The sequence below is a fragment of the Esox lucius genome, chromosome 7, assembly GCF_011004845.1.
Source record: "Esox lucius isolate fEsoLuc1 chromosome 7, fEsoLuc1.pri, whole genome shotgun sequence".
NCBI classification, from domain to species: domain Eukaryota; kingdom Metazoa; phylum Chordata; class Actinopteri; order Esociformes; family Esocidae; genus Esox; species Esox lucius.
The window spans coordinates 29,415,557-29,441,950 of record NC_047575.1 but is presented as its reverse complement, the minus strand read 5'-3'; the positions used below and the strand labels follow the sequence as shown (position 1 = coordinate 29,441,950).

The 26,394-nt window shown below is 41.0% G+C and overlaps 3 protein-coding genes across 5 annotated transcripts in view; 1 reads left to right on the top strand and 2 right to left on the bottom strand.

Moving 5' to 3' along the window:
* tecta (tectorin alpha) overlaps positions 1–7,819 on the bottom strand; it is a 43,271-nt gene extending 35,452 nt beyond the window's left edge. Inside the window, exons 1-8 of one of the 2 annotated variants that reach the window (XM_034293223.1) lie at positions 7,641–7,819; positions 5,903–6,100; positions 5,461–5,610; positions 3,677–3,816; positions 3,055–3,236; positions 1,815–2,077; positions 1,330–1,456; positions 784–900 (exon numbers count right to left, since the gene is read on the bottom strand). In XM_034293223.1, the coding sequence (XP_034149114.1) occupies positions 784–900; positions 1,330–1,456; positions 1,815–2,077; positions 3,055–3,236; positions 3,677–3,816; positions 5,461–5,602 (971 nt within the window). In that variant the 5' untranslated portion in view covers positions 5,603–5,610; positions 5,903–6,100; positions 7,641–7,819. The remainder of the gene's footprint in view (positions 1–783; positions 901–1,329; positions 1,457–1,814; positions 2,078–3,054; positions 3,237–3,676; positions 3,817–5,460; positions 5,611–5,902; positions 6,101–7,640) is intronic. The other variant, XM_029120970.2, reaches the window with a different exon arrangement.
* Positions 7,820–8,431: 612 nt separating this feature from the next.
* Positions 8,432–18,887, top strand: foxred1 (FAD-dependent oxidoreductase domain containing 1). Its single transcript, XM_010870303.5, has 11 exons — positions 8,432–9,078; positions 9,449–9,669; positions 11,641–11,751; positions 12,387–12,505; positions 12,608–12,702; positions 13,809–13,910; positions 14,476–14,552; positions 14,897–15,057; positions 17,523–17,649; positions 17,980–18,084; positions 18,235–18,887. Exons 1-11 carry the CDS (start codon positions 8,928–8,930, stop codon positions 18,487–18,489), a joined length of 1,524 nt encoding a protein of 507 aa, XP_010868605.1. The 5' UTR covers positions 8,432–8,927; the 3' UTR covers positions 18,490–18,887.
* A 707-nt stretch (positions 18,888–19,594) lies between these two features.
* Positions 19,595–26,120, bottom strand: cry5 (cryptochrome circadian regulator 5). Of its 2 annotated transcripts, none has more exons than XM_034293252.1 (11): positions 25,745–26,120; positions 25,008–25,236; positions 24,206–24,400; positions 23,551–23,669; positions 23,119–23,273; positions 22,788–22,928; positions 22,188–22,355; positions 21,804–21,944; positions 20,906–21,057; positions 20,595–20,821; positions 19,595–20,022 (listed from the first exon to the last, which is right to left on the bottom strand). In XM_034293252.1, the coding sequence occupies exons 2-11, from the start codon at positions 25,220–25,222 to the stop codon at positions 19,961–19,963; spliced, it is 1,575 nt and encodes a 524-aa protein (XP_034149143.1). In that variant the 5' UTR covers positions 25,223–25,236; positions 25,745–26,120; the 3' UTR covers positions 19,595–19,960. The 2 variants fall into 2 exon arrangements, with proteins under 2 accessions (XP_034149143.1, XP_034149144.1); XM_034293253.1 differs by lacking the exon at positions 25,745–26,120 and adding an exon at positions 25,544–25,708.
* Positions 26,121–26,394: the final 274 nt, after the last annotated feature.

Genomic DNA, 26,394 nt, shown 5'->3' with positions numbered 1-26,394 from the left:
TACACAGGCAAATAAGTCAACCTCCTTGGAGGAGGTCTCAAAAACCTGTCCCTGCCACCTTGCGTATCAGTTTTCCGATCAGAGTATTCAGAGGCACAAAGAAGTCATTGAGTGGGCAGAGACTGGCGCCATTGTCTCACAAAGGTTACTTTACCCCAGTCAGGCACCGTGCTTTTCCCCCTTCAAATCCCTTGCTCACATTCTCCTAAGGTTAAGTGGAATGTGACTGGCAAAAAGGGTGGGTGGATCCATTTTCTTGCATGGTCCAAAACCTACCCTTAAAACTACCCCTAAAACTGCCATCGTGGGAAGTCCTGACATGACAATATGTTCCGGGATGTCCGGTGTGTTAGAACACAGAGGGCGTTAACATAAGGAGAGCCAGGCAGGACGTGTCCCAGGAGAAGGGAGTCGCCCGTTGTTCAGCTAGGTGTCTCACGGGAACGCCCCCGCTCCTATTAACCAGACATTTGTCTAACCGGAGGTTGTAACTTCATCGATATTTTGTACCATCATTTAATACAACTTTCCCCCCTTCAAAATGTCCGTGGTGTCCTCGTGGCCTTTATAAGTCAGCAACTCCCAGAGTGCTCGGGGGACATCTTTCCGAAGCACATCTCGCAAAGCTGCAGGAGAGCGCAATCCCTGGCCGCCAACCATGACTGACTTGCCTGAACTGCCACCACAAGGAGTAGTTATACTACGACCAGGCCGTGTGTGATACCAACCTGAACCACCCCGGAAGCCCCTCCCTTAACAGACTAGTGGGCGTGGCAAAGGTACCTCAGAGGAAGTGTCTCTTCAGGACAGTCCAGGTAGTGTCTGATGAAGAACCTCTCAGCGTCTTCTCTCTCCCCGTCCGTCACCACACTCCCATTCAACACGGACACAGAAGGCAACCTACAAAAATGATGAAGAATATTAGTTGAGTGTGTGTGTGTGTGTATCCGTGAGACTTGTTTATATATGTCACATAAATCAAACAGATGTGAAGTGAAGTGTGTGCATACCTCTTCATAGAGCTGTTGTACTCGCCTTTCCTAATTAACACTGAAGATTGACTGACTGATTTAATTACAGCTTTACTTAGTGTGACTGATGTCTGGTGGTCTCATCTGGCCACCTTAAAGATGAAAGAACTAACTGGAAGTTGCTCTGGTTAAGAGTGTCTGCCAAATAACTCTGTGACCCTAGCTCAGTCAACCGTCTGTGGCCTCTGTCTTCCTCTAACCCCTAACCTTTCCAACTGTTCAGTCATTAAAAAAGAATCATTCTTACCTCCACAATTATGTAAAATTTGAATGCATTTGTGTTTGTGTGCATACTCACTGTGCCACAGTAAGGCTGCGTCTCTCTCTGTCAGTGTAGGGCTGCAGCAAGGGAATCCCCATCAGCCTCACCTCCTCCAGTTTAGGGAAGAAATTCAGCCTCTCAATGTCCTCCCATCGGTTCAGCCCTGTAAGACACGTACACACAATGAGTGGAAACTATTGCCAGTCATTCTCTAGGGGTTTAGGACACAGTACCTAGTATGGAGCACAGAGGTATAAGAACAAAACACTACTAGGACCTTCAGCTTTTTCTGAAGTGTGTGTGTCATTAGATGTATGTATATTGTAGGAAGAACACTTTAAAATGCCAAATGAACAGTTGTGCCAGAACGTGAGCGCCTGTCAGCAGAGAGAGAAGGAAATCTGGAAAAGTGAATGATTGTTATTCTGTAGAGGAAAAAAGGGGATTTCTGTTAATCTCCTCATGCCCTGTGTGTGTGTGTGTGTGCGTGTGCGCGAGTGCATGAGCCTAGATTTGCATACCGGAGTTGTTCAGGTTGATGCTGCGCAGGTTAGGAAACAGGCGCTGCAATGCATCCTGGGGCATGTCCTCCTCCACAGAGCTCAGTCTGTTGTTGGATAATACCAGGGTGTCCAGGCCCGGGTACATTGGCCCAAATTTCCGCACCTCTCCCCACTCCTGCAGCTGGTTGTCTGTGATTTGGAGCAGGCGCAGAGACGGGCACGGCACCGGGGACTCAGCAACCTGGTCGTACTCATTCAGACAAAGGAAGAGCTCCTCCAACCTGCAGGGGGCGACAGCACAAGATATCGAGCTACAGGCAAATGGCATTTGAATGCATGACATAACACATGAGTAGGAAGTTGAGATTGCCTATAGGTGCTGATCTTGTGTCAGTTTTGTGACTCACGGTCAGGACAGGGGGAGGGGAAGTTACTACTAGCACCATAGGTAACTGAGCAATGGAGCATAAAGAGCAGCTGCTACCCCACCGTTACAGCCAGTACTGTGCCTAGAGGAGACCTCAATGAGTACACAGAAATACAGAGACCAGGATTTACCTTAACATAAACACGGAGAGACAGTACATGCCTTAATAATGATTTTTACGTTGGTAAAACCTTTTCTCATACTCAAACCACAAAACAAAAACAAAGCTACTATAAGTGACAATAATTCTGGAGGACAAGAGAAAAGAATGGGCAGAAGACTGAAAGATTTTCTTAAGTCCCCGGTTGATGACCGAGACTGTGCTGCTCAAATAGTATCTGCAAGTGTTTGCCAAAGCTGTGTGAGTCACATAACTGAAAGCCTTGTCACACTGTTTTTAGCCTGCAGTGGGGCTGCTGAAGGGAGACCTAGAGGAGCAAACGGGTGTGTGAGGCAGTGTGTAGAACAGGGTCAAACGGACAGTTGGATGCAGAGGACTTTGTGTCAATATGATCATGTGGGAAAACAGTGGAGGTTCAACAGCCCTGGAATAATGTGTTGAGGAGGAGTGGGTTAGGACAGGTAGAACAGCTCCAGTCAGCCAGTCAAAAAACAGCACTGCTTGTTGTGTTATTCAGCGAAGGCACTGGTGTAAGGAAAATGTAACCCTTCTCAAGCGAGGACATTTACTAGAAGCCTGGAAATGCCGGAACTTGACAAGGTCAAAGATATTGGTGCACGAAACACAGCGACAAACAAAAATAGGTTAATTCCACACACAGTGTGTTTGGGTGTCTGGTGATTCACAGTCCACTGTCTGTCATGACTTACTCGGGGGTCTGGCGTGTGAGTGTGTGTACCGTGTCCCAGGTGACACGTGTGTTGATGAGGACTAGGCGCCGGACTCGGGAGAACACCTCAGCCAGGCATGGCTCCAGCTCAATCCCACTCAGAGGGTTCATACTCAGGTTGAGGAAGTCCAGGTTGGGAATGTTAGACACAATGGTGCAGATCTGGCAACGCAAAAGACAAACTGGAGCTAGAACACTTACTGACTGTGCTGGCCCACCAAAAGACAGAATGGAGCTATAACACTTCCTGACTCTGCTGGCCAGGGACGGTTCTAAGCATAAGTGACAAAAGCAGTCGCTTAGGGCCCCCGACCGCTAGGGGGCCTCCAACTATGTGGAAGACCCCGACCGATAAGGGAGAAGGTGCCCCAAATAGATTTTCCTTAGCACCCCCAAAGGGTTAGAGCCGGCACTGCTACTGGCAACCCAAAAGACAGAATCTTGTTTGTTAAATAATTTTCTGTTTTTAATGTTGGTATGTTGTGGTAGGTTAATGCTAGTGGATGCTGTCTGTTTCCATTGGTTTTGCTACATGATTCATTTATGGTAATAAGTTAACGGAGCATACCATGCCCACCAGGATGGAGCTCTACATTACCCACCTCCCCCCAGTCTTGCAGCTGGTTGTGGGACAGGTCCAGCTCCACCACATGGGCACAGAAGGTGGCCACCTCAGCCTCGTCTCCAGCTTTACTAATTCCACAGCCGTCCAGCACCAGAACACTAGGCAGGTTCAGACGATCTGGAGAGAGACAACAATTTTTCTTGTGGATAATTGCTCTTTATTGAAAGAGTACAGTGATTAATATCAAACACAACCTACTCCAGACTCTTGATCCTGTATTCCTTCGTACCTGAGAGTTAATACTTCGCAACCATTCAGCTTTGAATCCTTTTGTAAATACAACTTTAAAAAACTCTTAGGGCAAAACATTGTTTGTTTTTGTGAAAATGACTCAAGGTAAGTATATTTGGCGTTTCTCAAACAGGTCTGTAGACCGACGCCGATCCATGTCCCATCCTTCATGAAAGAAGCCTATTAATTACTTTTGCACTTCCTTCAGAAAACCGGACTTACACCAGTTGCCACTGCTGTCCACTATTTAGTGGTTGGCATGTAAAGTGTACTTCCTATTTTACTTCTATGAATTGCACTCTTGCTTTAGATCACTTTAACAATTAAACCCCTTAAAATAAAAGTTCATACAAATCTTTTTTCCATCTATAAAGGCCCACTTTCCAAACAAATCACTGGTTTAGAAGACAAAATAAGACTATATTGCAAGAAAATGTGAAATAATAAAAAGGCTATATATTTTGTCAATATTTTTTGTGTGGTCCCTAGTGGGAAAAGGCCATACTTTGCCCATTCCTGGCACAAAAACATCAGAAATACCGAGCTAGATGACTTAGCTAGCTTTCTTACTGTTGGTTATTGCAACTTATTTTGCCATTTATTTAGAGGTTTGGAAGTTTTTAGTAAACCATTTTAGACAAAAATAAAGCAAAGCCTTAGCCTAGATAAAGTGAATATCTTTGTATTTCAGATTTTCCAACAACACCCAAGTTGTCCCTCTAACCAAGTGGAATAGGCACTGACATGTCTAAGGGATACACCAATTTAGCTTATGTCACTAACAACTTAGCAGAGTTCATAAATTTTTTTTTATTGCCAATCTTAACTTGCCACTGCACTGTACAACATCAGTCCCAGAAAAAGGAAGTGTTCGCTGGCTTACTGAAGGAGTGAGTGCATGTTGGTTTATGGGAGTCATTGGCAGAGAGCAGGGTCAAGGTGAAAGTCTTATATGGTGATGTAATTTTACTTTTTCTAGATGGGGTATTTATATAGCTATGGTGGAATCGTATCCTGAACTGTGCTATTTCAAGACTGTGTGCTTGGTGGATTGAACAGGAAATTATAGTGGACTTTCTATAACTAGTCAAGTCATTTCTAAACGGTAAAAAAAATACACTATGTACACAAATAACCTAAAATACATGCTGAGAATCAAAAGATGAACCTCATAATAATTATTTGATTTTAAATGCATTGTTTAGTATAGAGCCAAAGGAAGAAACAATTACTCACTGTCACAATAATTACGGGAGGACAATGCATACACGCATTAGTATTTTATAATAAACATTAAAGGACATGATCCAGAATTAGAGCAGAATGGTAATTACTATAACAGGGTAAATGTTCAGACTAGCTAGATTATCCACATTGATAGGTTTGCCTATGTCAAAAATGTATTACTTTATTATCTAATTGAAAAGGCAGCCATTACACTCCTGTACGATTATCTTCAACTTTCCTAATAAGATCTTTGTCCCTCTTTCAAGAAGCAGTTTGAGACAACATGATCATTAGCACCTTGACCTTTGATAGGAGACCCCTGTGGACTGGACAGTACCACAACACCCATGCCGTTCCCACGGCAGTATGGGAAATTCTCTGGGTTGTACTTTTCACTGACCACCTGGACGAAGGTGCGCCCCTCCTCTTCATCAGAGGACTCCATGGCCCCAGCTGTATGATCAGAGAGAGAGAGAGATAATGTAGACTTCCAACCAGAGGTATGCTAAGACACAATAGGACCTGTTAGGACCACCACAGAGCACATTTCCTTGCCATGGAAACCCTGGGTATAGCCTTTTGGTTTAAAAATAAAATACAAATATATATAGAGCGGTCTATATGAATACACTAGAATACTTTAGTTATGTGCACCATTCTGGTGATTTGCCTGCTGCCAGGTAAATCTCATTCCTGCTCCCAAACATAGACTTGAGGTTAACAGAAAGGTTGAAAATCAACTTACAAATATGGCTGGCCTATGTAGTTAGATTTGTGTGGACCAGGGACAGGAAGACAAGCCGACTGGGCTGTAGTTGGGTGAGGACGTGCAGTGTCTCGCAGGCTCCAGCCAGGCCTGGGGGAGAAGGCTCACCATTTGAATGTTGAGGGCTGGAACAAAAGCTATTCTAGTCCAGAGTTCAAGTCCAGAGATGTCTCCTCCCTGCCATAATATCATGGGAGTCTGATTCTTACAGTAATTCTCAAATGATCACACCTAACAGTTTCACTATCTGGTTAGGTTAAGTTATTTTTGTCTGCAAAAATACGTTGTATCTTGAACCCATCTGAACTCTCAACCCATCCTTATCACATGATCTTGGTGAATTGAACCATGCTAAACTAGAAAGATATTTTATTTTATGCTCTTTCCAGCACCATGGTGCATATGTAACTGGGCCAGTCCAGTTCAGCTTGGCTCAAAAGAGTAGAGTGGAAAATAAACCAGTAGGCTTATCTCAAGTGGTTCTGTTTGTATCATAACATGATGACACCATACAGACAGTGTTCCATCAATAAACTGTGTGATGTCCAGTCGGAGGTGGATTCAAATATCAGAGACACTCTGGTTTCTAACCCTGATAAGCCTACACCTGGAATCAAAGAAGTGTCTTCTAACAGCACAGATCAGGTTCTTTAGAGGGAAAACTGGGATGAATACTGAGATAACTGTGTTTGAGTGTGAACACAGGAAGAACAGCTCTGAAACGCATGTGCATCTTAACTAGCTCATTGGATGGACTTTATGAGAGCGAATGTATAGTTATGTTATCAAATTATCTTGACTATAATTTTCAATTACGTGTAATAAAATAGGCTACAGCCATGTGCATTTTTTGGTTGAAAACCACATATAGCCATTTGTCTTGACAGTGAGGGCTTGCTGTTCACAATGACAATTGGATTTAATTCAAATTCTATAACATGCTTGTCAGTGTGAATATATTTTATTATTGACCACTATATGATGGTGTAAGGGCTACATATATGACAGACGATTAAAGCCTCTACACAATTTACATTAAAAACCTAACTGATGGGTAGATTCAAAAGATCTAAGGAACAGCTGAGTACGTTGTTGGACTGTAAGAGAAGGTGGGGGTAGGGGGTCATGCGCATAGCTGCCATGGCAACACGTTTGTTACCTAACGAATAAGGGGGGAAGGGATGTGCGGCATTATAATCGAACAAAGTACAGATTTAAAACAACTTAATCATTATGTGGACAACGTGACAGTGACGTCATTTGTCGTGGATTTGACAAATCGTTTTAAAATGGCATCTGTGTCAGTTTGTGTATTCTGAACCGGTATGTTGATATTCTTCCTGTTTGACTATACGATTTCTTTTAATTGATTAAATGTTTTGCTAATCTGATTGATTCATAAATGTAATTCGAATATGTTCGACAGTTAATTTTTTTTTTAAAGCATTAAAACTGCATCGTTTTACAGAACAATATGCAAACCTATATAGGTTCTGACATGATCTATAACAGGATAGGTTGTGTGCTTGAAGTAACAGGTTGTACTTGTACGGGTACAGATTAGAAGTGGTGATTAACTGCATAGATATGATTTATGGGATATATTGATGTAAGCTCAAACATAGCAGTAATAATTGGAAAATATGTCTGCACCGTCAGGCCACTGAGATACATATCTTACGAATACGTGTTGGAGAAAACGTTCGCCAGAACTTACCCTTCTCTGTCGATCAGCGTTCTAATGTTTGTTATTGTTGTTTGGTAGGTGACTCTGAGCGAGTTTGTTTGCTGCCCTGGAGATAGCTCTCCCGGTGCCATCAGTGGGTGGAGATGTCTTCTTAGGACCAATGGAATGATCTAAAATGCGCAAAGGACTGATACCCGGCGCATTGGTCATGCAAAATGAACATACCCATTTACTTTAAGAACCTCCCCTTGGCTGGGGAAGTGACGAAATTTAAAATAATACAAAAGAAAACATTAGACAGAGAAGATAAATATTAAATCTCTTTTTAGCCCATACATCAGTGGTAGCGAATGGTTAGCGCAAAGAAAATGCTTTGTGTTTTCAGTAGTGAGACAAACCACAAACGAAGTTCTTAATTACAGGTTCCTTCTCCACAGTTAAATAAAAATAAAGAACTACGAGACACACATTTAGAGTTTTTATTAAATAAAAATAATTGAACAAATGGCACAGTGCAATAAATAGCTTAGCATTGTAATTACATCAATCGAATAAAACGCATGCAAGATATTGTTCTAAAAATAATAACGTGTGGTTATTATTGGATCAGTCAGCCGTCACAATTTACCCATGATACACTGCGGCTTTGATCCTTTCGAACACGGTCATTCATTGTTAAGTTTACATAACATCAGAGCTTGACTGGTAGCCAGCCAGACCTACAAGAACCTGGCCACAATCATAGATAATAGCTATTTTTATAGGCTACATACTGGACTTGACAGCATTGGCTGTATAGTCCAATATGTATTGCCAACGTACATTATCTGGCACGTCCTTATTGTGGTTAGCTATTCAAATACCAAAATAGCTAGGACGCTAATAATTGTTATAATTTCACGGATGCATTGTGTACATGTCACTGGGTTCCAAAAGTGTAGTGTTGGCTGCACAGTCCAATATCTATTAGTGTATGTTCAGTACTCAGTGTATATTCGTTTGTTGTCCACAAAATTACTCAGTTCAATACACCCAAAGTCGAATTATATATATTTTTCAAACATAACTATAATGCACACAACATTCCAACATTTCTTAGCATGAAATGTGCAATCTTTAAAAAAAAAGAATTCTAAACAATTTTCGTTACTTGAAATTATGGCCTTTTATTTTGAAATCGAAACCAGGAGACGCTAGGAAACCACTATTGTTGCTCCCGCGTACTGTTGCGAGCTTCTTATACGTGATAGCCAGCTAACTAGCGTAGTATATTATCTAGTGTGTTGTCAGTGCTGGAGCAGATATTTAGATTCAGCCATGACAATGTTCAGAGGACTCTACATGACAGCTCGTGTCGTTCATGGAATTCATGTTTCCTCGCGATTTATCCATAAACACACGCGATTCTTCACACTTGGGTTGCGAAACATCAGCACCGGTAGACCCGTGCAAAATTATTTTTTCAAAGGTGATGTGATACGATTTTTTCAAGATTGTCTTATTTATGGTTAACGTTATACCTTCAGAAATACGTTTTCTTGGCACATGTATTTTCATTGTTGACATGTTGTGCCACGTGTAGTTTTGGTTGACATTGTGTTGAATCACTCCCCTACGTATTGTAAAATATGGATCTTAAGTTAGATCTGAAAGGTTAAAACAACTGTAACATATGTAAATTATTGTAATTGGAGTGAATGAGTAGCCTATTTTTTTATCATTAAATCACGATGTTATGAGATGTTAGAAGCGTTTGTTTCCTACCGACTAGAATTACAGGCTTTTCTTCAAAGCACCTTATTTCTAATAAAAATAACACACTGTGTTTGTTAACCCAGATCTGGAGAACCAGTTCAAAGCATTCAGAGAGAAAACGGCAGAAGCCATGCCTAGCAGTGACTGGACTCCTTTTGAGATAAACCGCTCACTACCGCCCGAGAGAGCCGACATTGTCATTGTAGGAGGGGGCGTGATGGGCTGGTCGATCGCCTACTGGCTAAAGCAGAAGGAGAAAATTCGGGAAGGGGTGCGGGTGCTAGTGGTGGAAAGGGATCCAACTGTGAGTGGCCCAGGCTGTCAAATGACCTCAGTCATGTCCTTTAAGTACATCAGAGACTAACTAAAGCTCTACAGCATGACAACACGTAGAGACTGAACATTCCCTGGTATTGTTTTATTCAGATGAAAAGAGGTGCGGCCAAATACACTGTGTAGAAAAGGTTTTGCCCCCTTTCTTATTTTTGTAAATTCTTTGTATAATTTAAAATTGAATGTTGTGAGATATTCGACCAACACCCAATATGAAACCAATGGAACCAGTCTGAACAATTAACTAAACTTATGCATCCCCGTGAAAACGTTATCACTCATTTGTAATCAAGTATATATCAGCATCAGAGTGGCTGAAAAGAAAAACATACCCAGTTTTAATTGGACTACTAAATGTTCAGACATACATACATTTTTGATGTAGCAGGACCTATAAAGAGTAGTTCTAAATGGTAACCCACAAATGTTGAGTTAATTAGATTAGATTAAAATGTATTGTACAAGTACAGTACAACGAAATGCATTTAGCATCTAATCAGAAATGCAAATAGATTAGCCATATATTGAGAGTTTGGCCAGGTTTTATAACGGCCGACATGTTATAACTTTTACTCTGAATATATTAAAGATGTAAAAATACAGCTGTGACCCAGGCAATTGCCTATGAAAGGAGGTACAGCAAATACACAAAACAGCAGTGATATTGACTGTAGTTTATTTATGGATTAGCATTCAAATAATATGTATCCAAGTCTATTTTGTGTTACTGTGCTTAGGGTTCTCACGATTATGACATTTTAGTTGACGATTAATTGTCACACAAATAATTGCGATTGACGCTTTAATTGTCTATAGCCTATTGTTAATTTAATGCCACTATTGTAGTGTAAGCCGAATATAATTGTAAGAATACACATGGTGGATCCCGAGACGGTTGTTCAGAGTTGTGGTGTTCGAGCTTTTGATTGCCACCTTTCTGGAGCAAATCGGTGGGCTCCTGCAAAAAAGTAGCCTACTTCATTTGGTTTAAAACCCAGCTAGCCTTTCTAAAACTTTTATGTAGGCCTTCCAAACGTGTTTCAACACTCAGTTGATTGAATCAGTTAAACATGTACCAGGACGATTCATTTCACTTTCAAAAGTAAATATGCAATGGGACAACATATACAGCTCCGGGAAAAAAATATTTGAACCCTTCTGTTCCTCACTCAAAACCTTCCCAAAAATTAGCATTATCTAATTAGAAAATATAGGTGGAAATAACAAAACTCGACTTACAATATTAGTAAAAATATTTTACACTTGTGTTTTTTTTCTTTTGTCAATCAGAGTTGATGCGACAAATAGGCTACTGACAAGCGTTTGTCTTTTAACTAATAATGTTGCAAAACAATTCTAAACTGGGTTTAAACATACTGAAATTAAGAAGCAAATGACTTTCAGTAAATGATCTGTGCCTGTAACGTGCCTGTAACTTTCTGCAGAGCTGTCAAATGCTCTGCTGCACCCCTGGGCTGCACATCCCAACTGATTAAAACAGACATAATTCACATGGTATTTGTTGAGACGTTTCTAACATCAGCGTAAAAGTCTCTTATTCAGGTTGGAAACATGATTTTGGAATCTAAATATTGTGCAAAAAAACCGTTGTCATAAACATAATTGCGATCTTACTCAAATAATCGCCATCAGGCAATCATGTGATAATTGCGACAGCCGTAATTGTGCTCTGCATGACAGATTGAGAGTCCATTTCAGAAATAATGTAATGTTATTGGGTGGCATTCAAGGCATACTCTTTGAAACTTTCTCATCTTTGATGGCCAGGTAATAAATAGACTGGACCCTCAAGTAGTTCTAGATAAGATGCTAGTCAAATACTTTGAGACTGCTACACCAACACAGAGCAATACACTGATTAAATCAAATGAATATGCTGCAGGTGCTAATCTGTATCTTGTCTTTCTCCCTGTCACTCCAGTATTCCCAGGCCTCCACAGTGTTGTCTGCTGGGGGAATTCGACAGCAGTTTTCCTTGCCAGAGAATATCGTCCTGTCTATAGCCTCTGCTGATTTCATGAGGAACATCAATGTAATTCAATTACACTGCAACCATTAGCTATTAATGTTAACATTTGAGACATTTTGACAGCAACCAGTGTCAGCTAGAGCCATGTTAGCGCCTTTAATCTTGCTATGTTCATAATGTGCCAAAATGTGAGTGCCCCCGACAAGTCCCCATGAAATGATGCACTACAATGGACATAGGAGCAGAATTAACTGTCAGTTTTTATTGATTATCATTCGGGATAATGTGTATTCTTGTCTGTACACAGTCTGTTTGCACTGTACATTTTCACTCAACAGTGTTGGGTGATTCAAAGATCAAGATATGCCTCCTCCTGATTGGCTCACGCTAAGCCGTTTTGCTCCCCAATGCTTATCACAGTACCTACTCAGTCAGGAAGTCAGCTAGAACCAACATTCTTTGAAGAGAAGGCTCATCCAATTAATGATTGTAATTAGATTGCAGATGCCCAACCCACAAAAAGGGGGTCACAGGTATGATAGGTCAACAGACAATGCTTGCCACCCCTCCCTAATCCTGAACCATGTTGGATTAGGGAGGTTGTGTGCACCACCCTTTGTGGGACTTAATGAGGAATCATTTTTTGACTGATAGATTTTTAATGGATTGACAGTGTTTTTGTTTTTTTGCCTTCTCAGAAACACTTGAGTGTGCTGAATGAAGATCCTGTGGACCTGCAGTTCAACCACTCTGGATATCTATTTCTGGCCAGTGAAAATGTAGCTCAGATCATGGAGGAAAACTACAAAACCCAGAGGTGAATACTTGTGCTCTGTACCTAGACTACACATATGCCATCATATTATCAGATGACACCGCAATTTCACCATCTGCATTTTATTTCCAAATCACACATCAGATACGTCGGAGCAAAAGTCGCTCTTCTTTCACCCACACAACTAAAAGAGAAATTTCCATGGATAAATACTGATGGAATAGTGCTGGCCTCATATGGTGAGTACATCATTTTTTTGAGTTTACTTTGTTACATGTGACAAGACACACAACAGTGAAACACCTGAAAAATCTAAGAAGACAATCTGCTTTCAAATCTTCAAATTGTTCACATATGTTAGCTACATTATCTTAATCACCCCTAAAATACTGATTCTTTTTTTAGCTTTATTGCCTCCTCAGACAGTTCAATTAATGCCATGTGTGTGCACTTCCTTATTAATGTGCCTAACACTTTGATGTCAAATATAAACAATTGCACATTGCAACTGTAAAAACATACATCTAATACCACAGTTTTATATTGCCCCTATTCACAACAGAGAATCATGATGCACTGCAGGCTGTTCCTTGAATGGGGGATATTAAACCTAAAATCGGTATGGTCGGTATGGTCTAGTGGGAGCTCAATAATTAATGTGACTGGGTTTGGTGCCTCTGATCCTTACATTTGAACAGAGTAAATAATAAAGTTATCTACAGGATTTTAGCAAGGACAAGCAGACCTGATAAAAGATACACAGAGGAGTGTTAAACCTGACCTGAGCAAAAGCCAAGAGTTCTATTGTAGATTGCATCGAAAGGTGTCTTGCGTTTGCTGCAGTCTGATTAATGGTTGACCTGACTGTACACGTAGGAATTTTTTGATTGTTTTTAAACCTCCCATTTTGGGCTGGATGTGTAATATGTCGTTTATGTGTAAATCAGTAGAATCACTATAACACTTCTGTTAGCCATGAAATTCCAAGCCAGTGGTTTTAAAGACATGAACAAAATATGTATATGTACACAATTTCCGGGGGCTCTTTTTGGTTCGAAAACACCACTTTTACCACCAGTGGCCAAAAATAGCTGACTACTGTATAGATAGTATAGAGGAAAATTCCCAAAATCAAGGTGATACACCTTCCATAAAATCAAGGAAGCTAGAACATTTACCAAAAAAAGCTGCCCAATGAATAACAACCTTGCACATGAATTACACATTTCTAGCAATGTTTTTCATGCTCTGTGTGTTTCTCTGAACTTTGGCTTTATTTGAACCATACAAACCTGCAAGTGATTTCTACTTTGTCACGTCCTTCACTTGCCCTGTTCAACTCCAGGGCTGGAGAACGAAGGCTGGTTCGACCCCTGGACATTGCTGAACGCTTTCAGACGGAAGGCCATATCCATGGGGGTCTACCAATGCTTTGGAGAAGTTACAGGTTTGTGTGTGTGCCAATGTCACAGTATTGTGGGAAAAACATGCCATACACAGTTGTTGCTTATGTAATCTTGGCACAATACTGCAGTAAGCTGTGTGGTATGCCATATTTTCTTGTCTGTATTCCTGCCTGTATTAATGTTTGTTTCAACCACCAGATGGTATCCCAGAGGACATAGAAGTAATGAGTTTGGCAGAGATTACGTGTTAATATTGAAACAGTTCACAGAATATTTTAATTCACATGTTGTTGAGTGACTGAACTTCTTCAATGTATCTCCAGACTGGATCTACTGTAAAAATCGAAATAGTTAGAACAGACACAATAATGTTAACACCTGTTTTTACCAATAGCCTGAAACCAAGTGGCATAATCAGCCTTTGATTTCCCCTTGTGGTTCACTGCAACAATAACTCTGTGACAAGATCTACTAGGTGTACTTCTTTGCCCTGTACCACAACAGTATGGAGCTGAGATTACCTGAAACCACTGTACACACTGCTGAGTCAAACTAAACTAACCCGAACAGTATATTGATGCTGATTTTTGTGATGCTGTGTTTTAGGTTTTAAGTACACCACAAACTCAATGAATACTGCAGAAGGCAACAAGCTGGATTTCCAGAGAATCAAATACGCTAATGTTAGTATGATGTCTGATTTCTTCAGGAACGGTTTTCACCGAAAATGAACTCTCCAATTTCTGTTTCTTGTGATCAGGAGAGATGTTCTTATGTTTGACAAAATGGCTCATCGTTAGCTCACTTAGCAGGGCCCTTAAAACACCAGGATAGTGGGTTAATTCTTAGGACCATCCCTATTTAAAGTTGTATATTCTAAATAGCACATAAAATGCTGAGAAAGTACAACTTCAGCCCAACATCTAACTGAAAGATACTCAGTCTCTAAGAATGCCAGGGTTCACACTGTACCTAGGACCTCCCTACTGATGTGGCGCATTCCTCATGGCCTGTCCCTGTTGTGTAGGTCCAGATGCCCAACAGTCTGGAGTACCAGCCGGTGGAGTGTGCCATCGTGGTGAATGCTGCAGGGGCCTTCTCTGGTAAGGTGGCAGAGATGATGGGCATCGGCTTGGGTCTTAAAGACACCATAGCTGGCGTCCCTCTTCCCGTGGAGCCCAGGAAAAGGTATGTCTCTATTCTCTAATCTCTATCACATGAATAGATGTGGTTGGAACACGATGGCTTTTGTGCAGATGTACAGTGCAGGCAGTTATGTGAACAGTGACCGTGAAGTCGTTTTTTGGCATTATTCTAGTATCTTAGATTTGAAATAAAACAGTAACATTCTAAAGTGTAGACTGTTAGTTTTAATTTTAGGGTATTTGTTTCCATAAACCATTTAAGGATTGCTCCACTTTTCATACATAGTCCCCCAAAATTTAATTAGACCAAAAGTAGTTTGCATAATCTTTAAGAAGGTTGTCACATATTTAGGACTTGGTGGCCAATCCTATCATTTGAAGACTGCCTGAAGTTTTCAACCCATAGACATCACCAGACACTGGGTATTTTCCCTGATTATGCTTTTTTTCAGGCTTGTATTGTAGCCATCTCCAGCCATCTTCCCTGCCTCTGTTGTGCATGCACTAATTAACAGAACATACAGTTGTACTCAAAAGTGCCTAAAAAGGAGAATTGATAATATATGTACCATTTGTAAAGAAAACATAAGTGAGCAGGCAAAACGTCTTTTATTTCTGATGGGATTCACATTCAACTGTAGGTCATAACAGAATGGCACAATCATAAATCAAAACATGGCAACAAAGAAAAAAACAGAGCCCTGTTCAAAAGTCTGCATACCCTTAGTTCTTAATAGTGTGTATTGTCCCGTTTAGCATCAATGACAGCAGTGCAGTCTTTTATAATAGTTGTCTATGAGGCCCCGAATTCTTGCAGGTGATATAGCTGCTCATTTGTCTTGGCAAAAAGCCTCCAGGTCATGCAAAGTCTTTGGTTGTATTGCATGAACCACACGTCTGTGATATCCCCAGATTAACTTGATGATGGTCAGGAGACTGTGATGGCCACTCCAGAACCTACACCTGTTTTTGCTGTAACCACTGGAGGGTCTACTTGGGCTTGTGCTTAGGGTTATTGTCGTGCTGGAAATTCCAAGAGCTTTCATTCAGAAGAATACAAATTGTCTGCCAGTATTTTCTGATAACATGCTGGATTCATCTTGCCTTTTCACAAGATTCCTTGTGCCTTTAGAGCTCACACACCCCCAAAACATCAGTGAGCCACCACCATGCTTCACAGTGGTGATGGTATTCTGTTCACTATAGGCCTTGTTGACCACGCTCCAAACATAGTGCTTATGGTTATGAACATAAAGCTCTATTTTGGTCTCGTCACTCCAAATTACAGTGTACTAGAGGCTGTGAGGCATGTCAAGGAGTTGTCGGGCATATTGTAACCAGGCTTTTTTGTGGCATTGTCACAGTAAAGGCTTCTTTCTGGCAACTCGACCATGCAGCAAATTTTTGTTCAAGTATTGTCGTATTGTGCTATTTGAAACAACCATACCGTCTTTTTCCAGAGCAGCCTGCATTTCTCCTGAGGTTACCTGTGGGTTTTTCTTTGTATGCCAAACTATTCTTCTAGCAGTTTTGGCTGAAAACTTTCTTGGACTACCTAACCTTGGCTTGGCATCAAGAGATCCTCGAATTTCCACTTCTTAATAAGTGATTGAACAGTACTGAGTGGCATTTGCAAGCCTTTGGATATCTTTTTATATCCTTTTCCTTATTTCCATCTTCCATTACCTTGTTACGCAGGTCTTTTGACAGTTCTTTTCAGCTGCATATGGCTCAGTATCTAGCCTGCTAAATGCATCCACGTGAGAGCTAACAAACTCATTGACAATTTATACACAGACACTAATTGCAATTTAAAAAGCCACAGGTGTGGGAAATTCACCTTTAATTGCCATTTTCACCTGTGTGTCACCTTGTGTGTCTGTAACAAGGCCAAACATTCAAGGGTATGTATGAACTTTTGATGAGGGCCATTTAAGTGATTTCTGTTATCATTATGCTTTAAAAAGGAGCCAAACAACTATGTGAAAATAAACGGCTTCATATGATCACTATACTTTTGCATGATCAGTCATATTTTCAAAATTTCACTATTTCTGCCAGGGTGTGCATTCTTATGAGCACAACTGTATCTGCCAGATTTGAAGCCAAGTGACCAAATACTTTTGGTTCCCCTAAACTAGGTGGGCACACTACGGAATTTGTCGGGATAAAAATGTATAAATCGAGCTAAGCACAGGCAAAATCCCAGAGGAAATTTTGCTTCAGACTGCTTTACACTAAACTCGTTGAAGAACTCACCTTTCAGGATCATAAACTACAACACAAGGCCAAATCTACACTGAACTCAGTAAATTTACATCATAGTATTTATTTAACTTCGTTTACTAAAAAATAAAGACAATTTAAATGTTTTAAGAACAAATATGAAGAAAGCAATCAATTTAAAAAAAAAAAAAAAATGTCACTGTGGATATCAGTTCTTTATAGAAATTGTGTATGTTTTTGGCACCATCTGGTATCTGACTGTTTATTTTGGGTTTTGGCTAGATTCGTCTATGTGGTCCACTGTCCAGATGGGCCAGGGCTGGAAACTCCCTTCCTCATAGATTACTCTGGAGTGTACTTCAGAAGAGAGGGCCTGGGAGGAAACTACATAGCTGGAATGTCACCAGAGGTTAGGAAGATCTGCATATTTCTCTATTGTACATTGCTTTAGAAAGAGAATCAGCATTATGCTCGCTAACCCTTCCCTATTGAACTGAATAAAGAGACTTAGAAATGACAGATATTTTAAGGCATTGAATTTGCTTTATTCTCATTTACAACAATGTGCTGGAGAGCAGTTGGCTGGTTCGCTGCCTTGCTCTGGGACAGAATCAACATTTTGCACTTTTTTGTACCAGCTATTGATCTAGTAACTTTTTGGTTACTGGTCAGGTTCTCTAAGTTCTAGGCTGTCTGCTGCCCCATTGGAGTTGCTGTTCATTATTTGCAACTCATTCAGGAAGAGGAACCAGACACCAGTAACCTGGAGGTGGACCACCAGTTCTTCCAGGAGAAAGTCTGGCCCCGTTTGGCCCACCGGGTCCCTGCCTTTGAGAATCTTAAGGTAAAGTGCTGTTTTAGAATGACATTTAAATTGGTCATAATGGTTGTAACCTTCCTCAATGCTGTGAAAACCAAATGAAACATTGGGTGGTACCATCTATTCTAGTCCAATAACAAATAATGGTTTTCTGTTAACGTCTGCGTCTTTTAGGTGAAGAGTGCATGGGCCGGCTTCTACGACTACAACACCTTCGACCAGAACGGCATCGTGGGCAATCACCCCCTGGTCAACAACATGTTCTTCGCCACAGGCTTCAGCGGGCATGGGCTGCAGCACTCACCGGCAGTGGGTCGGGCCATCGCTGAACTTATCCTCGATGGGGGCTTCCAAACCCTGGACCTGAGTGCGTTCAGCTTCCAACGCATTATTACCCAGGAACCCATGTTAGAGAAGAACATTGTCTGAAAGGGAGGGAGATTAACATTCTTGGAGAAGAGTGGAACGAGGAATGCCTTGATGAATGACTTAATGGGAGTTTGGAGTCTGGTAATGTGGTTTCCCGTTCGTGTCTTTACTAAATTACCAACCGGAACCACCGTGTGTTGGGCCCTGTAAAATCCATCTTGCGGAAAATGCAGACTTCCACAATATTCTGAAATGTATCGCACTAAATGGGGAATCAACAAAAATGTATTTAATTAATTTGTCCAAATTAATCATTAATGTATTTTACCGATTTGTATTTCCTGGAACTTTCTGAAGAGGCAAAAATAATGCTTGTGTCTGTAGGCTTGTGTACTGTTAGCAAATATGCCAAAGAAGTCTTCTAAGTTGTTGAAGGCTTTCCTAAAAAAAAAACTCAAGTTAACTACAAAGTGGACTGCTTACCTGGCATAGTCATAATGTTATCATTATGTTCATCAATCCAATGGGTGTCGTCGTCCCTCCCACCCCACCACCGTCACACGTGCACTTCAAGAACAACTCTAAACTTGCCACAGATTAAAAATAAAAAGTTCTGTTTTTTACAAATCAATCATGGTCCATCCAAATAACCGCAGTTACATTCCCGGTAACTGACGTTTGTGTCTGCCCAGCTGTCGGGAGAAGCTGCAAAATGTTGTAACATCCACAGAAAATGTAATTAGCTGCCACTGATCCTATATTGACTATAACAAGCCTCCTCCAAGCTGTTAAAGACATTGCTGTACTACATTGAATCACAAACTCAGGTTAACTATAGATTGCATTGGATATACTGGAAGTGTAAATATCTACAGTACATCAAACAGAACGATACCCATGGAGCACCAGGAAATGGATGCACTCAAGCTTTGTAAGTTGCTCTGAAAAAGGGCAACTAAAATGTAAATGTAAACTGTAAATTCTAAACTGTAAAGCATTGTTGAGAACAACAAGAATTATTTAATTTGTTTCAGTGTTCTATTTTGGAATAGTGTTCTTTTCTACAGTTATAATCGAGCTATTGTTATTTTATAGGTCATATACACTTCACTGTATTAAATTGAAACTGCTATATTTTCTAGTGCTAAGTATTTTGTGAAAGGACTGCCTTGATTTGACTTTATTTTAAATGATTTTACATACAACACATACCTGAAAAAGGTATTGCCTTTCCCAACTAACATACACTAAAGGTAATACAAGCACAGAACAGAGAAGTATAACATCATCATCCACTAGAACTAAAATGCAGGACTGAATCTCAACCCCATATTTTATTTCCCCCAGTTTTTCTCCCCTCACAATTTTGTTAGGTCCAATTGGCGCCTATGTCCTTGCCTCCTCACACGAAGACTGAGACGACTTCACCAGACTGAGACTTCTCCCACCAGACTTCTCAACTAGGAAGCCATTTGCACTGGGACGTGCACTGCCCCTAAGAAAATGCCACCACTTATCTAAAACATTCTTATTAAACAGTCTTTTTCTTCTTCATCAGCATGTCCAACACAGATGATGCTTTGCGTTTCCCACCTTCAAAACCAAGAAAAAAAAGGTAGTCTTATTTTTTACTCACTATTTACAATTAAAACCCAGCAAACAATAAACACCCCAATTAATCATTATGTCAATGATACAGCAACAGATACAGATGCAGACAAATATAATAGACACTTCTGGTGAAGGACACCCCTTAAAAATATAGTTTGATGCAAAACATAGGGCCAATTTGCTTATAGAACTGCAGTTATTTATTAGTTATTGTTTGCAGTTATTTTCAGTACTAGGCTATGCAACCAAGTATTAGCTCTTTGGTGTATAATGTCTATTTTCTGGTTTCATTTCATCTTAAAAGTAGAAAAATAAAATGTATCCTGCAATGTTTAATGGCAGCAACATGTTTTTTTTAATGATATTTAAAAAAGAAAAGAAAAGCGCAAGAATGTCAATATTGCACTACACCGTTTATTGATATCAGCGATATCATGGTATGTTTATTAGTATGTTAAAATTGTTCTATGTAATTCTATTCTTCACATAAAAACTCACCAGAAGTGGATCTTGGGCTAGTTCCCCTCCACTGTTATTAAGGAAACAGTCTTTACCTTTCTCTTTGCTGCTGGGTGACTCCTTGCTGGAATGTGGAGATCTTTTGGCATAGGCCCCCTTCATTCTCTGGATGTTTTTCTTGCTGATCACCTCATGATCCACTATTGGCCGTGGATAATCCTTACCCACAATGCACCCTGCCGCTTCCTGGACACTGCGGGGAGCCTTCCATGGCTCGTAGATGTACTGTGCTGGGAACTTCTTCAAGAGGGGAAGGTACTTCCTACAATACACAGGATGTTTTAAGCTATTCCATTACAAGGTAATAATTCCCCATTCTGTCTTTGGTAGTGGTTAATATTCTTACTTGATGTAGTCTCCATTTTTGTCAGTTTTCTTTCCAAAGGCAATGGGCGAGTAGACCCTGAAGTATTGGTGAAAGAAAGTACTAGCAGAGAGCCACTGCCAGTTCCCTGCATTTAGGGACCAGTCTCCATCCAGTAAGAGTTCCTCAAACACCTGTAGGGGAGCACACCAAATCCAATGACATGAACACAGCAGTTTGTCAAAATAGAGTGTCAAGATTTTATTGTTGGATTTGCTTTCCAACATTTTCAGATCAATGCATTTGAAAAAAACAGGATACATTTTTTTTTAAACACCACTACAGTCATTTGAGAAATTACACCCCCTGCAAAATTACACCCCCCCTGGATTTTCTTTTACATATTTGGATATTTGTGCCACCTCTTTCTGATAGTTGACTCATGCACTTCCACAAACATCACACGGCAAGAAAGGCCTGTAGGTTCCTAGTTACGCTGGTATACGTAGAGACTTCTGTGAGCAACATTCAGTCAGTTCTATGCTTGTTGCCAGACAGTCATCGTAGCTGATCAGTACGTCGGTTTGCATGGAAATGGCTCAGTCATTTGCATCAATAATCTTTTTTCTGAGGACCTCTGGTCTTTCGATCTGGTAATGTGTTATCACACACCCATATAGGTCAGACCAAGTTTCAGATATTCACGGAAGGCTGGACCCTTGCAAGTTGTTCTAATGATTTAATCATTGCACCTGTGTTGGTGCACCTGATACTAATTTAAGCCATTTTATGTGATGGTAAAGTTAGGGTTGTATACAAGGTCATTTTGGTTTATTTTAATGGCATAAATGATGTAAACGTTTTAAATGCTTTGGTGTTCTTAGTTGAGTGTATGTTTTACTATTCAGACCATTCATCTCAGTCGTACGGTAGTCCATACCTTCTGGCCTTCCTCCCAGCTGATCCACAGGTCTCCTCTGGTCAGGAAGCAGGCTACGGCATGTCGGGCCAGGTGATGGATCCAGCCCTCCTGCCTCAGCTGGGTCATGATGGCGTCAATGAAGGGGAAACCAGTCCTGGCCTGCAGAGTGCAACACACATACACAAACTGAACGGATTAATAAACATAAGACATTGTGCCTCATGTCAGATGGAGTGAAATTCTCGAGTAAAGAGGTTTATGGACTGGTTTCCCGGACACAGAGTGAGCCTATTCCTGGACCAAGCTTATTAAATTAAGGATCTCTTTTAAAAGTGCTATTCAGTCCTCTGGGGTTTATCTCTAGACAACCATCCCTGTTGGTTACCAAGGGGACAGGCGTACCTGTGTCCATGCTGCCAGGTACTCGGGATTGCTATCCCAGTCCACCTGTGTACACGCTGGGTTGCCCTCCATCTTGTTAAAGTTGGGAATTCCCACGCCGGCTGTGTAGAAGAACTCTCTCCACAGCAGCTGGCCATGAAGGGACACGGGAGGCTGGGAGTGCTTCTTCTACAAAACACCACACAGGCAGGAAGACTAAAACACCACACAGGCAGGAAGACTAAAAACACCACACAGGCAGGAAGACTAAAACACCACACAGGCAGGAAGACTAAAAACACCACACAGGCAGGAAGACTAAAAACACCACACAGGCAGGAAGACTAAAAACACCACACAGGCAGGAAGACTAAAACACCACACAGGCAGGAAGACTAAAAACACCACACAGGCAGGAAGACTAAAACACCACACAGGCAGGAAGACTAAAAACACCACACAGGCAGGAAGACTAAAACACCACACAGGCAGGAAGACTAAAACACCACAGGCAGGAAGACATCAAACAACAGTCCTTTCATACGCCTCCGTATTATGCACAACCAAATTCTGAACTACAACATATCAGTAGAAAACTATTAATACTATAGGAAGTCTTACCCCTTGGTAGACGTCGGTGAGTCTCCACCAGAAAGTACGTGCCGACAGGCAGCCAAATGTCATATAGGGGCTGAGAACAGTGGTGCTGGGGCTCAGGGAGTTGGGGGATGTCTGGGGTTTCTCAAAGCCACACACCCATTCCTGGGTGAAATCAAATGACGACAAAGGGATAAATAATCACATTTTCACCAAACTATTGACATCAACGAAGGGTTAACACAAAAGTCTTGTATAAATGTGTTAACCCTTAATCTGAATACTGCCCAATGTGTTTGAATTAAACAGAAAACAGAAAATGATGCCACTGCCCATGTATCAATGACAATCTTACCTTTCTCTCCATGTGCTGGTCTAGTCTCAACAGAGCTTCTTGCTCTCCACCAGGGAATAGCTCTACAGTCAATCTCTCAGGATCCTGATCAAGCTGCTCTAACTTGGGCATCCCATAGATCTGCTCGTATTGCTCTGGGCACGGAGTCTTTATATCTAAGGTGAGGAAGAAAGGCAGAAAAATCAACAAGAGATTAAAAAATATATATAAAATGGTCTAGCTTTGGTATAACTTTGGTCAGAACAATACCACAGAGGATCAGGATACAACTAATACAACCTTTTGGACCCTTCATATCCTAACTGGTGGGAGCAGAGACGGGCCTTTTGGTCTTACCCTTCATATCCTGACTGGTTGGGGCAGGGACGGGCCTTTTGGTCTTACCCTTCATATCCTAACTGGTAGGAGCAGGGACGGGCCTTTTGGACCTACCCTTCATATCCTGACTGGTTGGAGCAGGGACGGGCCTTCTGGGAGGGCCAATACTCTTGACGAGTGTCTGCAGCCGACTGAATGTCAGGGGAGCCTTCCCATTGTTCTCTTCAATTATCCTACATGAACAACAGGGTAGGAATCCAGATCATTTGCACTGCATTCAAAACAGTCTTGCAACTTCAGCAATGGTGTTCTTCATATGTAAGCAAATCCAATGGCACTTGGTACTGAGAAAGATTGCTACTGCAATAATTTCTGAAACACATTAAGAATTAAATGTTCCACTAACACTAAAATATGTCCAAGGATCTGAGATCAAATGTTTCAGGTAGCAACAAATGTTTAGGAAGACATTTTATCTGAGAGTATTTTAAATAAATCTTGAAAAAGTAAGTACACCCCCTGGAAACTACTTTCAAAAGTAAAATGTTATCTTAAATATGTTTGGGGAAAAAGAGGTATGGTGATATATTAACAATATTCTACGATAAAGGTTGACATTAACTTCTGATGTGTCATGAAACATGATTTAAAATCCTACATGCTTGGACATATTTAATCTTTTTTGGCACATTTTACTTTTCTTTTTCCCCCCATACATTTCTACAATAGCAATTATCTTTCCCTTCACAAATAATTAAGGATTGCTTACCTCTCTATGTTGTACAGGGTGTGAGAGACTTTGAAGATGACTTCGACTCCATGCTCCTCAGCTAACCGGACAACGTCCTTGTCCCGGCAAAGGCTGAACGGTTCTGTGTCATACTCATATGTCAACCGTGTCACCTTCCACTCCTGGAACAGCTTAGGAAACACCTCCTCTGGCTTACCTCTCACCACAAACAGCCTGGAGAGAGTCACCATAAACACTATTTTATTTCAAATACTGTCCATCTTGGAGAAGAAGGAGCAATAGAATACAAGTACGCCTCTATCTGACATCTCCCATCCTTATTTCTCCATCCAACTATGCAGTGGTTCCCAACCAGGGGTAACTTGGCCTCTCCACAGGGGGTACTTGAAAACACTCATGACACCATAGGCTTACTAGTGAAATTAACATGAGGGGGTACTTCAGGGGTACTGAAAGCAGTGCAAAAACATTTTGGGGGTACAGTAACTGAAAAGGGAAAGGGTTGATAACCACTGGCCTATTACATTAACCAACCCTTATTGAGACCCTACATAAAGAGTAGTACCTAGCCTAGGAGTGGCCATAACTACCATGCTAGTTATGGCCAGTTGCTGTACCCGTTTCAGCAGTATGTGTCCCACATTGGTAATCCTGGCTAGACTGTTCTGATGGAAAGTTTGCAGCGCAGTGCCCAAGAAGGTATTAAATCAAATTGCTTGGTGCCTCCACCCACCTTTATATTCCTGCCTGTGTCTCGCTTACTGCAGAGGACAACATAACCAATACATTGGCAACCTGAGAGTTGTCTTTTACTTCCTACCTTGAGTTGAGTTTCCTCAAGCTGCAATCCAAGTCTTTAAGGGCTCCGATGAGGAACCGCCATCTGTTAATGCCAACGTTGACGTTGACAGGGCTATGAGGGTCCAGGACAAACACAGGATAGATTTCCTTGCAGTCCTGTAGCGCTGCCAATAAAGCAGGGTTGTCATGCAGTCGGAGTCCCTTGCGGAACCAGTGAATGCACGTGTGAGCCATGGCTGTTTCGTTACCTTTCAGTATGAAAAAGTTCAAGGAGGTAACATTATAATCCGGATACAATTCTTAGTAATTTATTAACTGCCAAGACATCTGAAGTAGACTTTAACAGCATAAAGGGATGCTTGCCCTGGAACTGCAGGACATAGTCTGGGTTCTCTATCAGTCGTTACATTGGTGTCAGTAATTACGTTTTGTTTATAGAAAGGATGATAAATCATTGCGAAAAATAACCCATACTAGGGAAACGTGCAAACAAAGTTAGGAATAAATTACTTATATTGGTGATCGATGGATCGAATGATTGGTACAACCACTCACTTTATCACTTGCCCTTAAGGTCCAGCAATGGGTTACTTTACAGTAGCCCACATCTTTACATTAAGAGTTCCCACACAACGTTTCACACTGTATCAACTTGCAGCAATTTTGTCATTCAACTAAATGTAACACATTCACATCGCTCAACAGTTCGTTAATAAACTCAGTCATGCATTTGATTTCATATTTAACGAGTCTTACCCTCACACACTACTAATGCCCACACCAGTCAGAAATAATTTGTTGTGTAATCGAACGTAGAGTTACAAAACACTCTCATGCGTAACAAAACGTGTGACCTGCGACTAGCCAGTCAGAGGAATGCCTACGAAATATATGTTGGTACATGCTACATTGTGTTGTGTAATGCCAAGCGCTGTTATTGCCACGTCTCCATTAGATGGCGGCGTTGCATCGCACAGTCAATCGCCCCGTGTGTTTTATTGTATGTACAGCACCCTCCATTATTATTGTGGCGGTAAAGTCAAAATGGCTATCTATATCAAGGCACATGGAAGCGAGATTTAAACATAAAGATGACCGTATTGTCCACTTTAATTTCTGGCTTTTTCAACACACGTTCTACAAATAAGAATAACAGCACTATCAAGAGTTCCATCCCTCGATTTCATGCCAGCCAAATTATTGGAACGATTCAATTTAAAGGAAATGTAATACGTATTAAAGCATATATGCGAAAACAGGAGTCTATGACCCATTGAAAACACCAAACTCAAGCTATCATTCTTTGACATGCTCTACCAAGCCTTTACTGCAGCCATTTTGAAACGTTGCTTGTGTTAGGGAGTTTTTCACTTAAGTCTTTTCAGCAAGTGACATGCATATTCAGT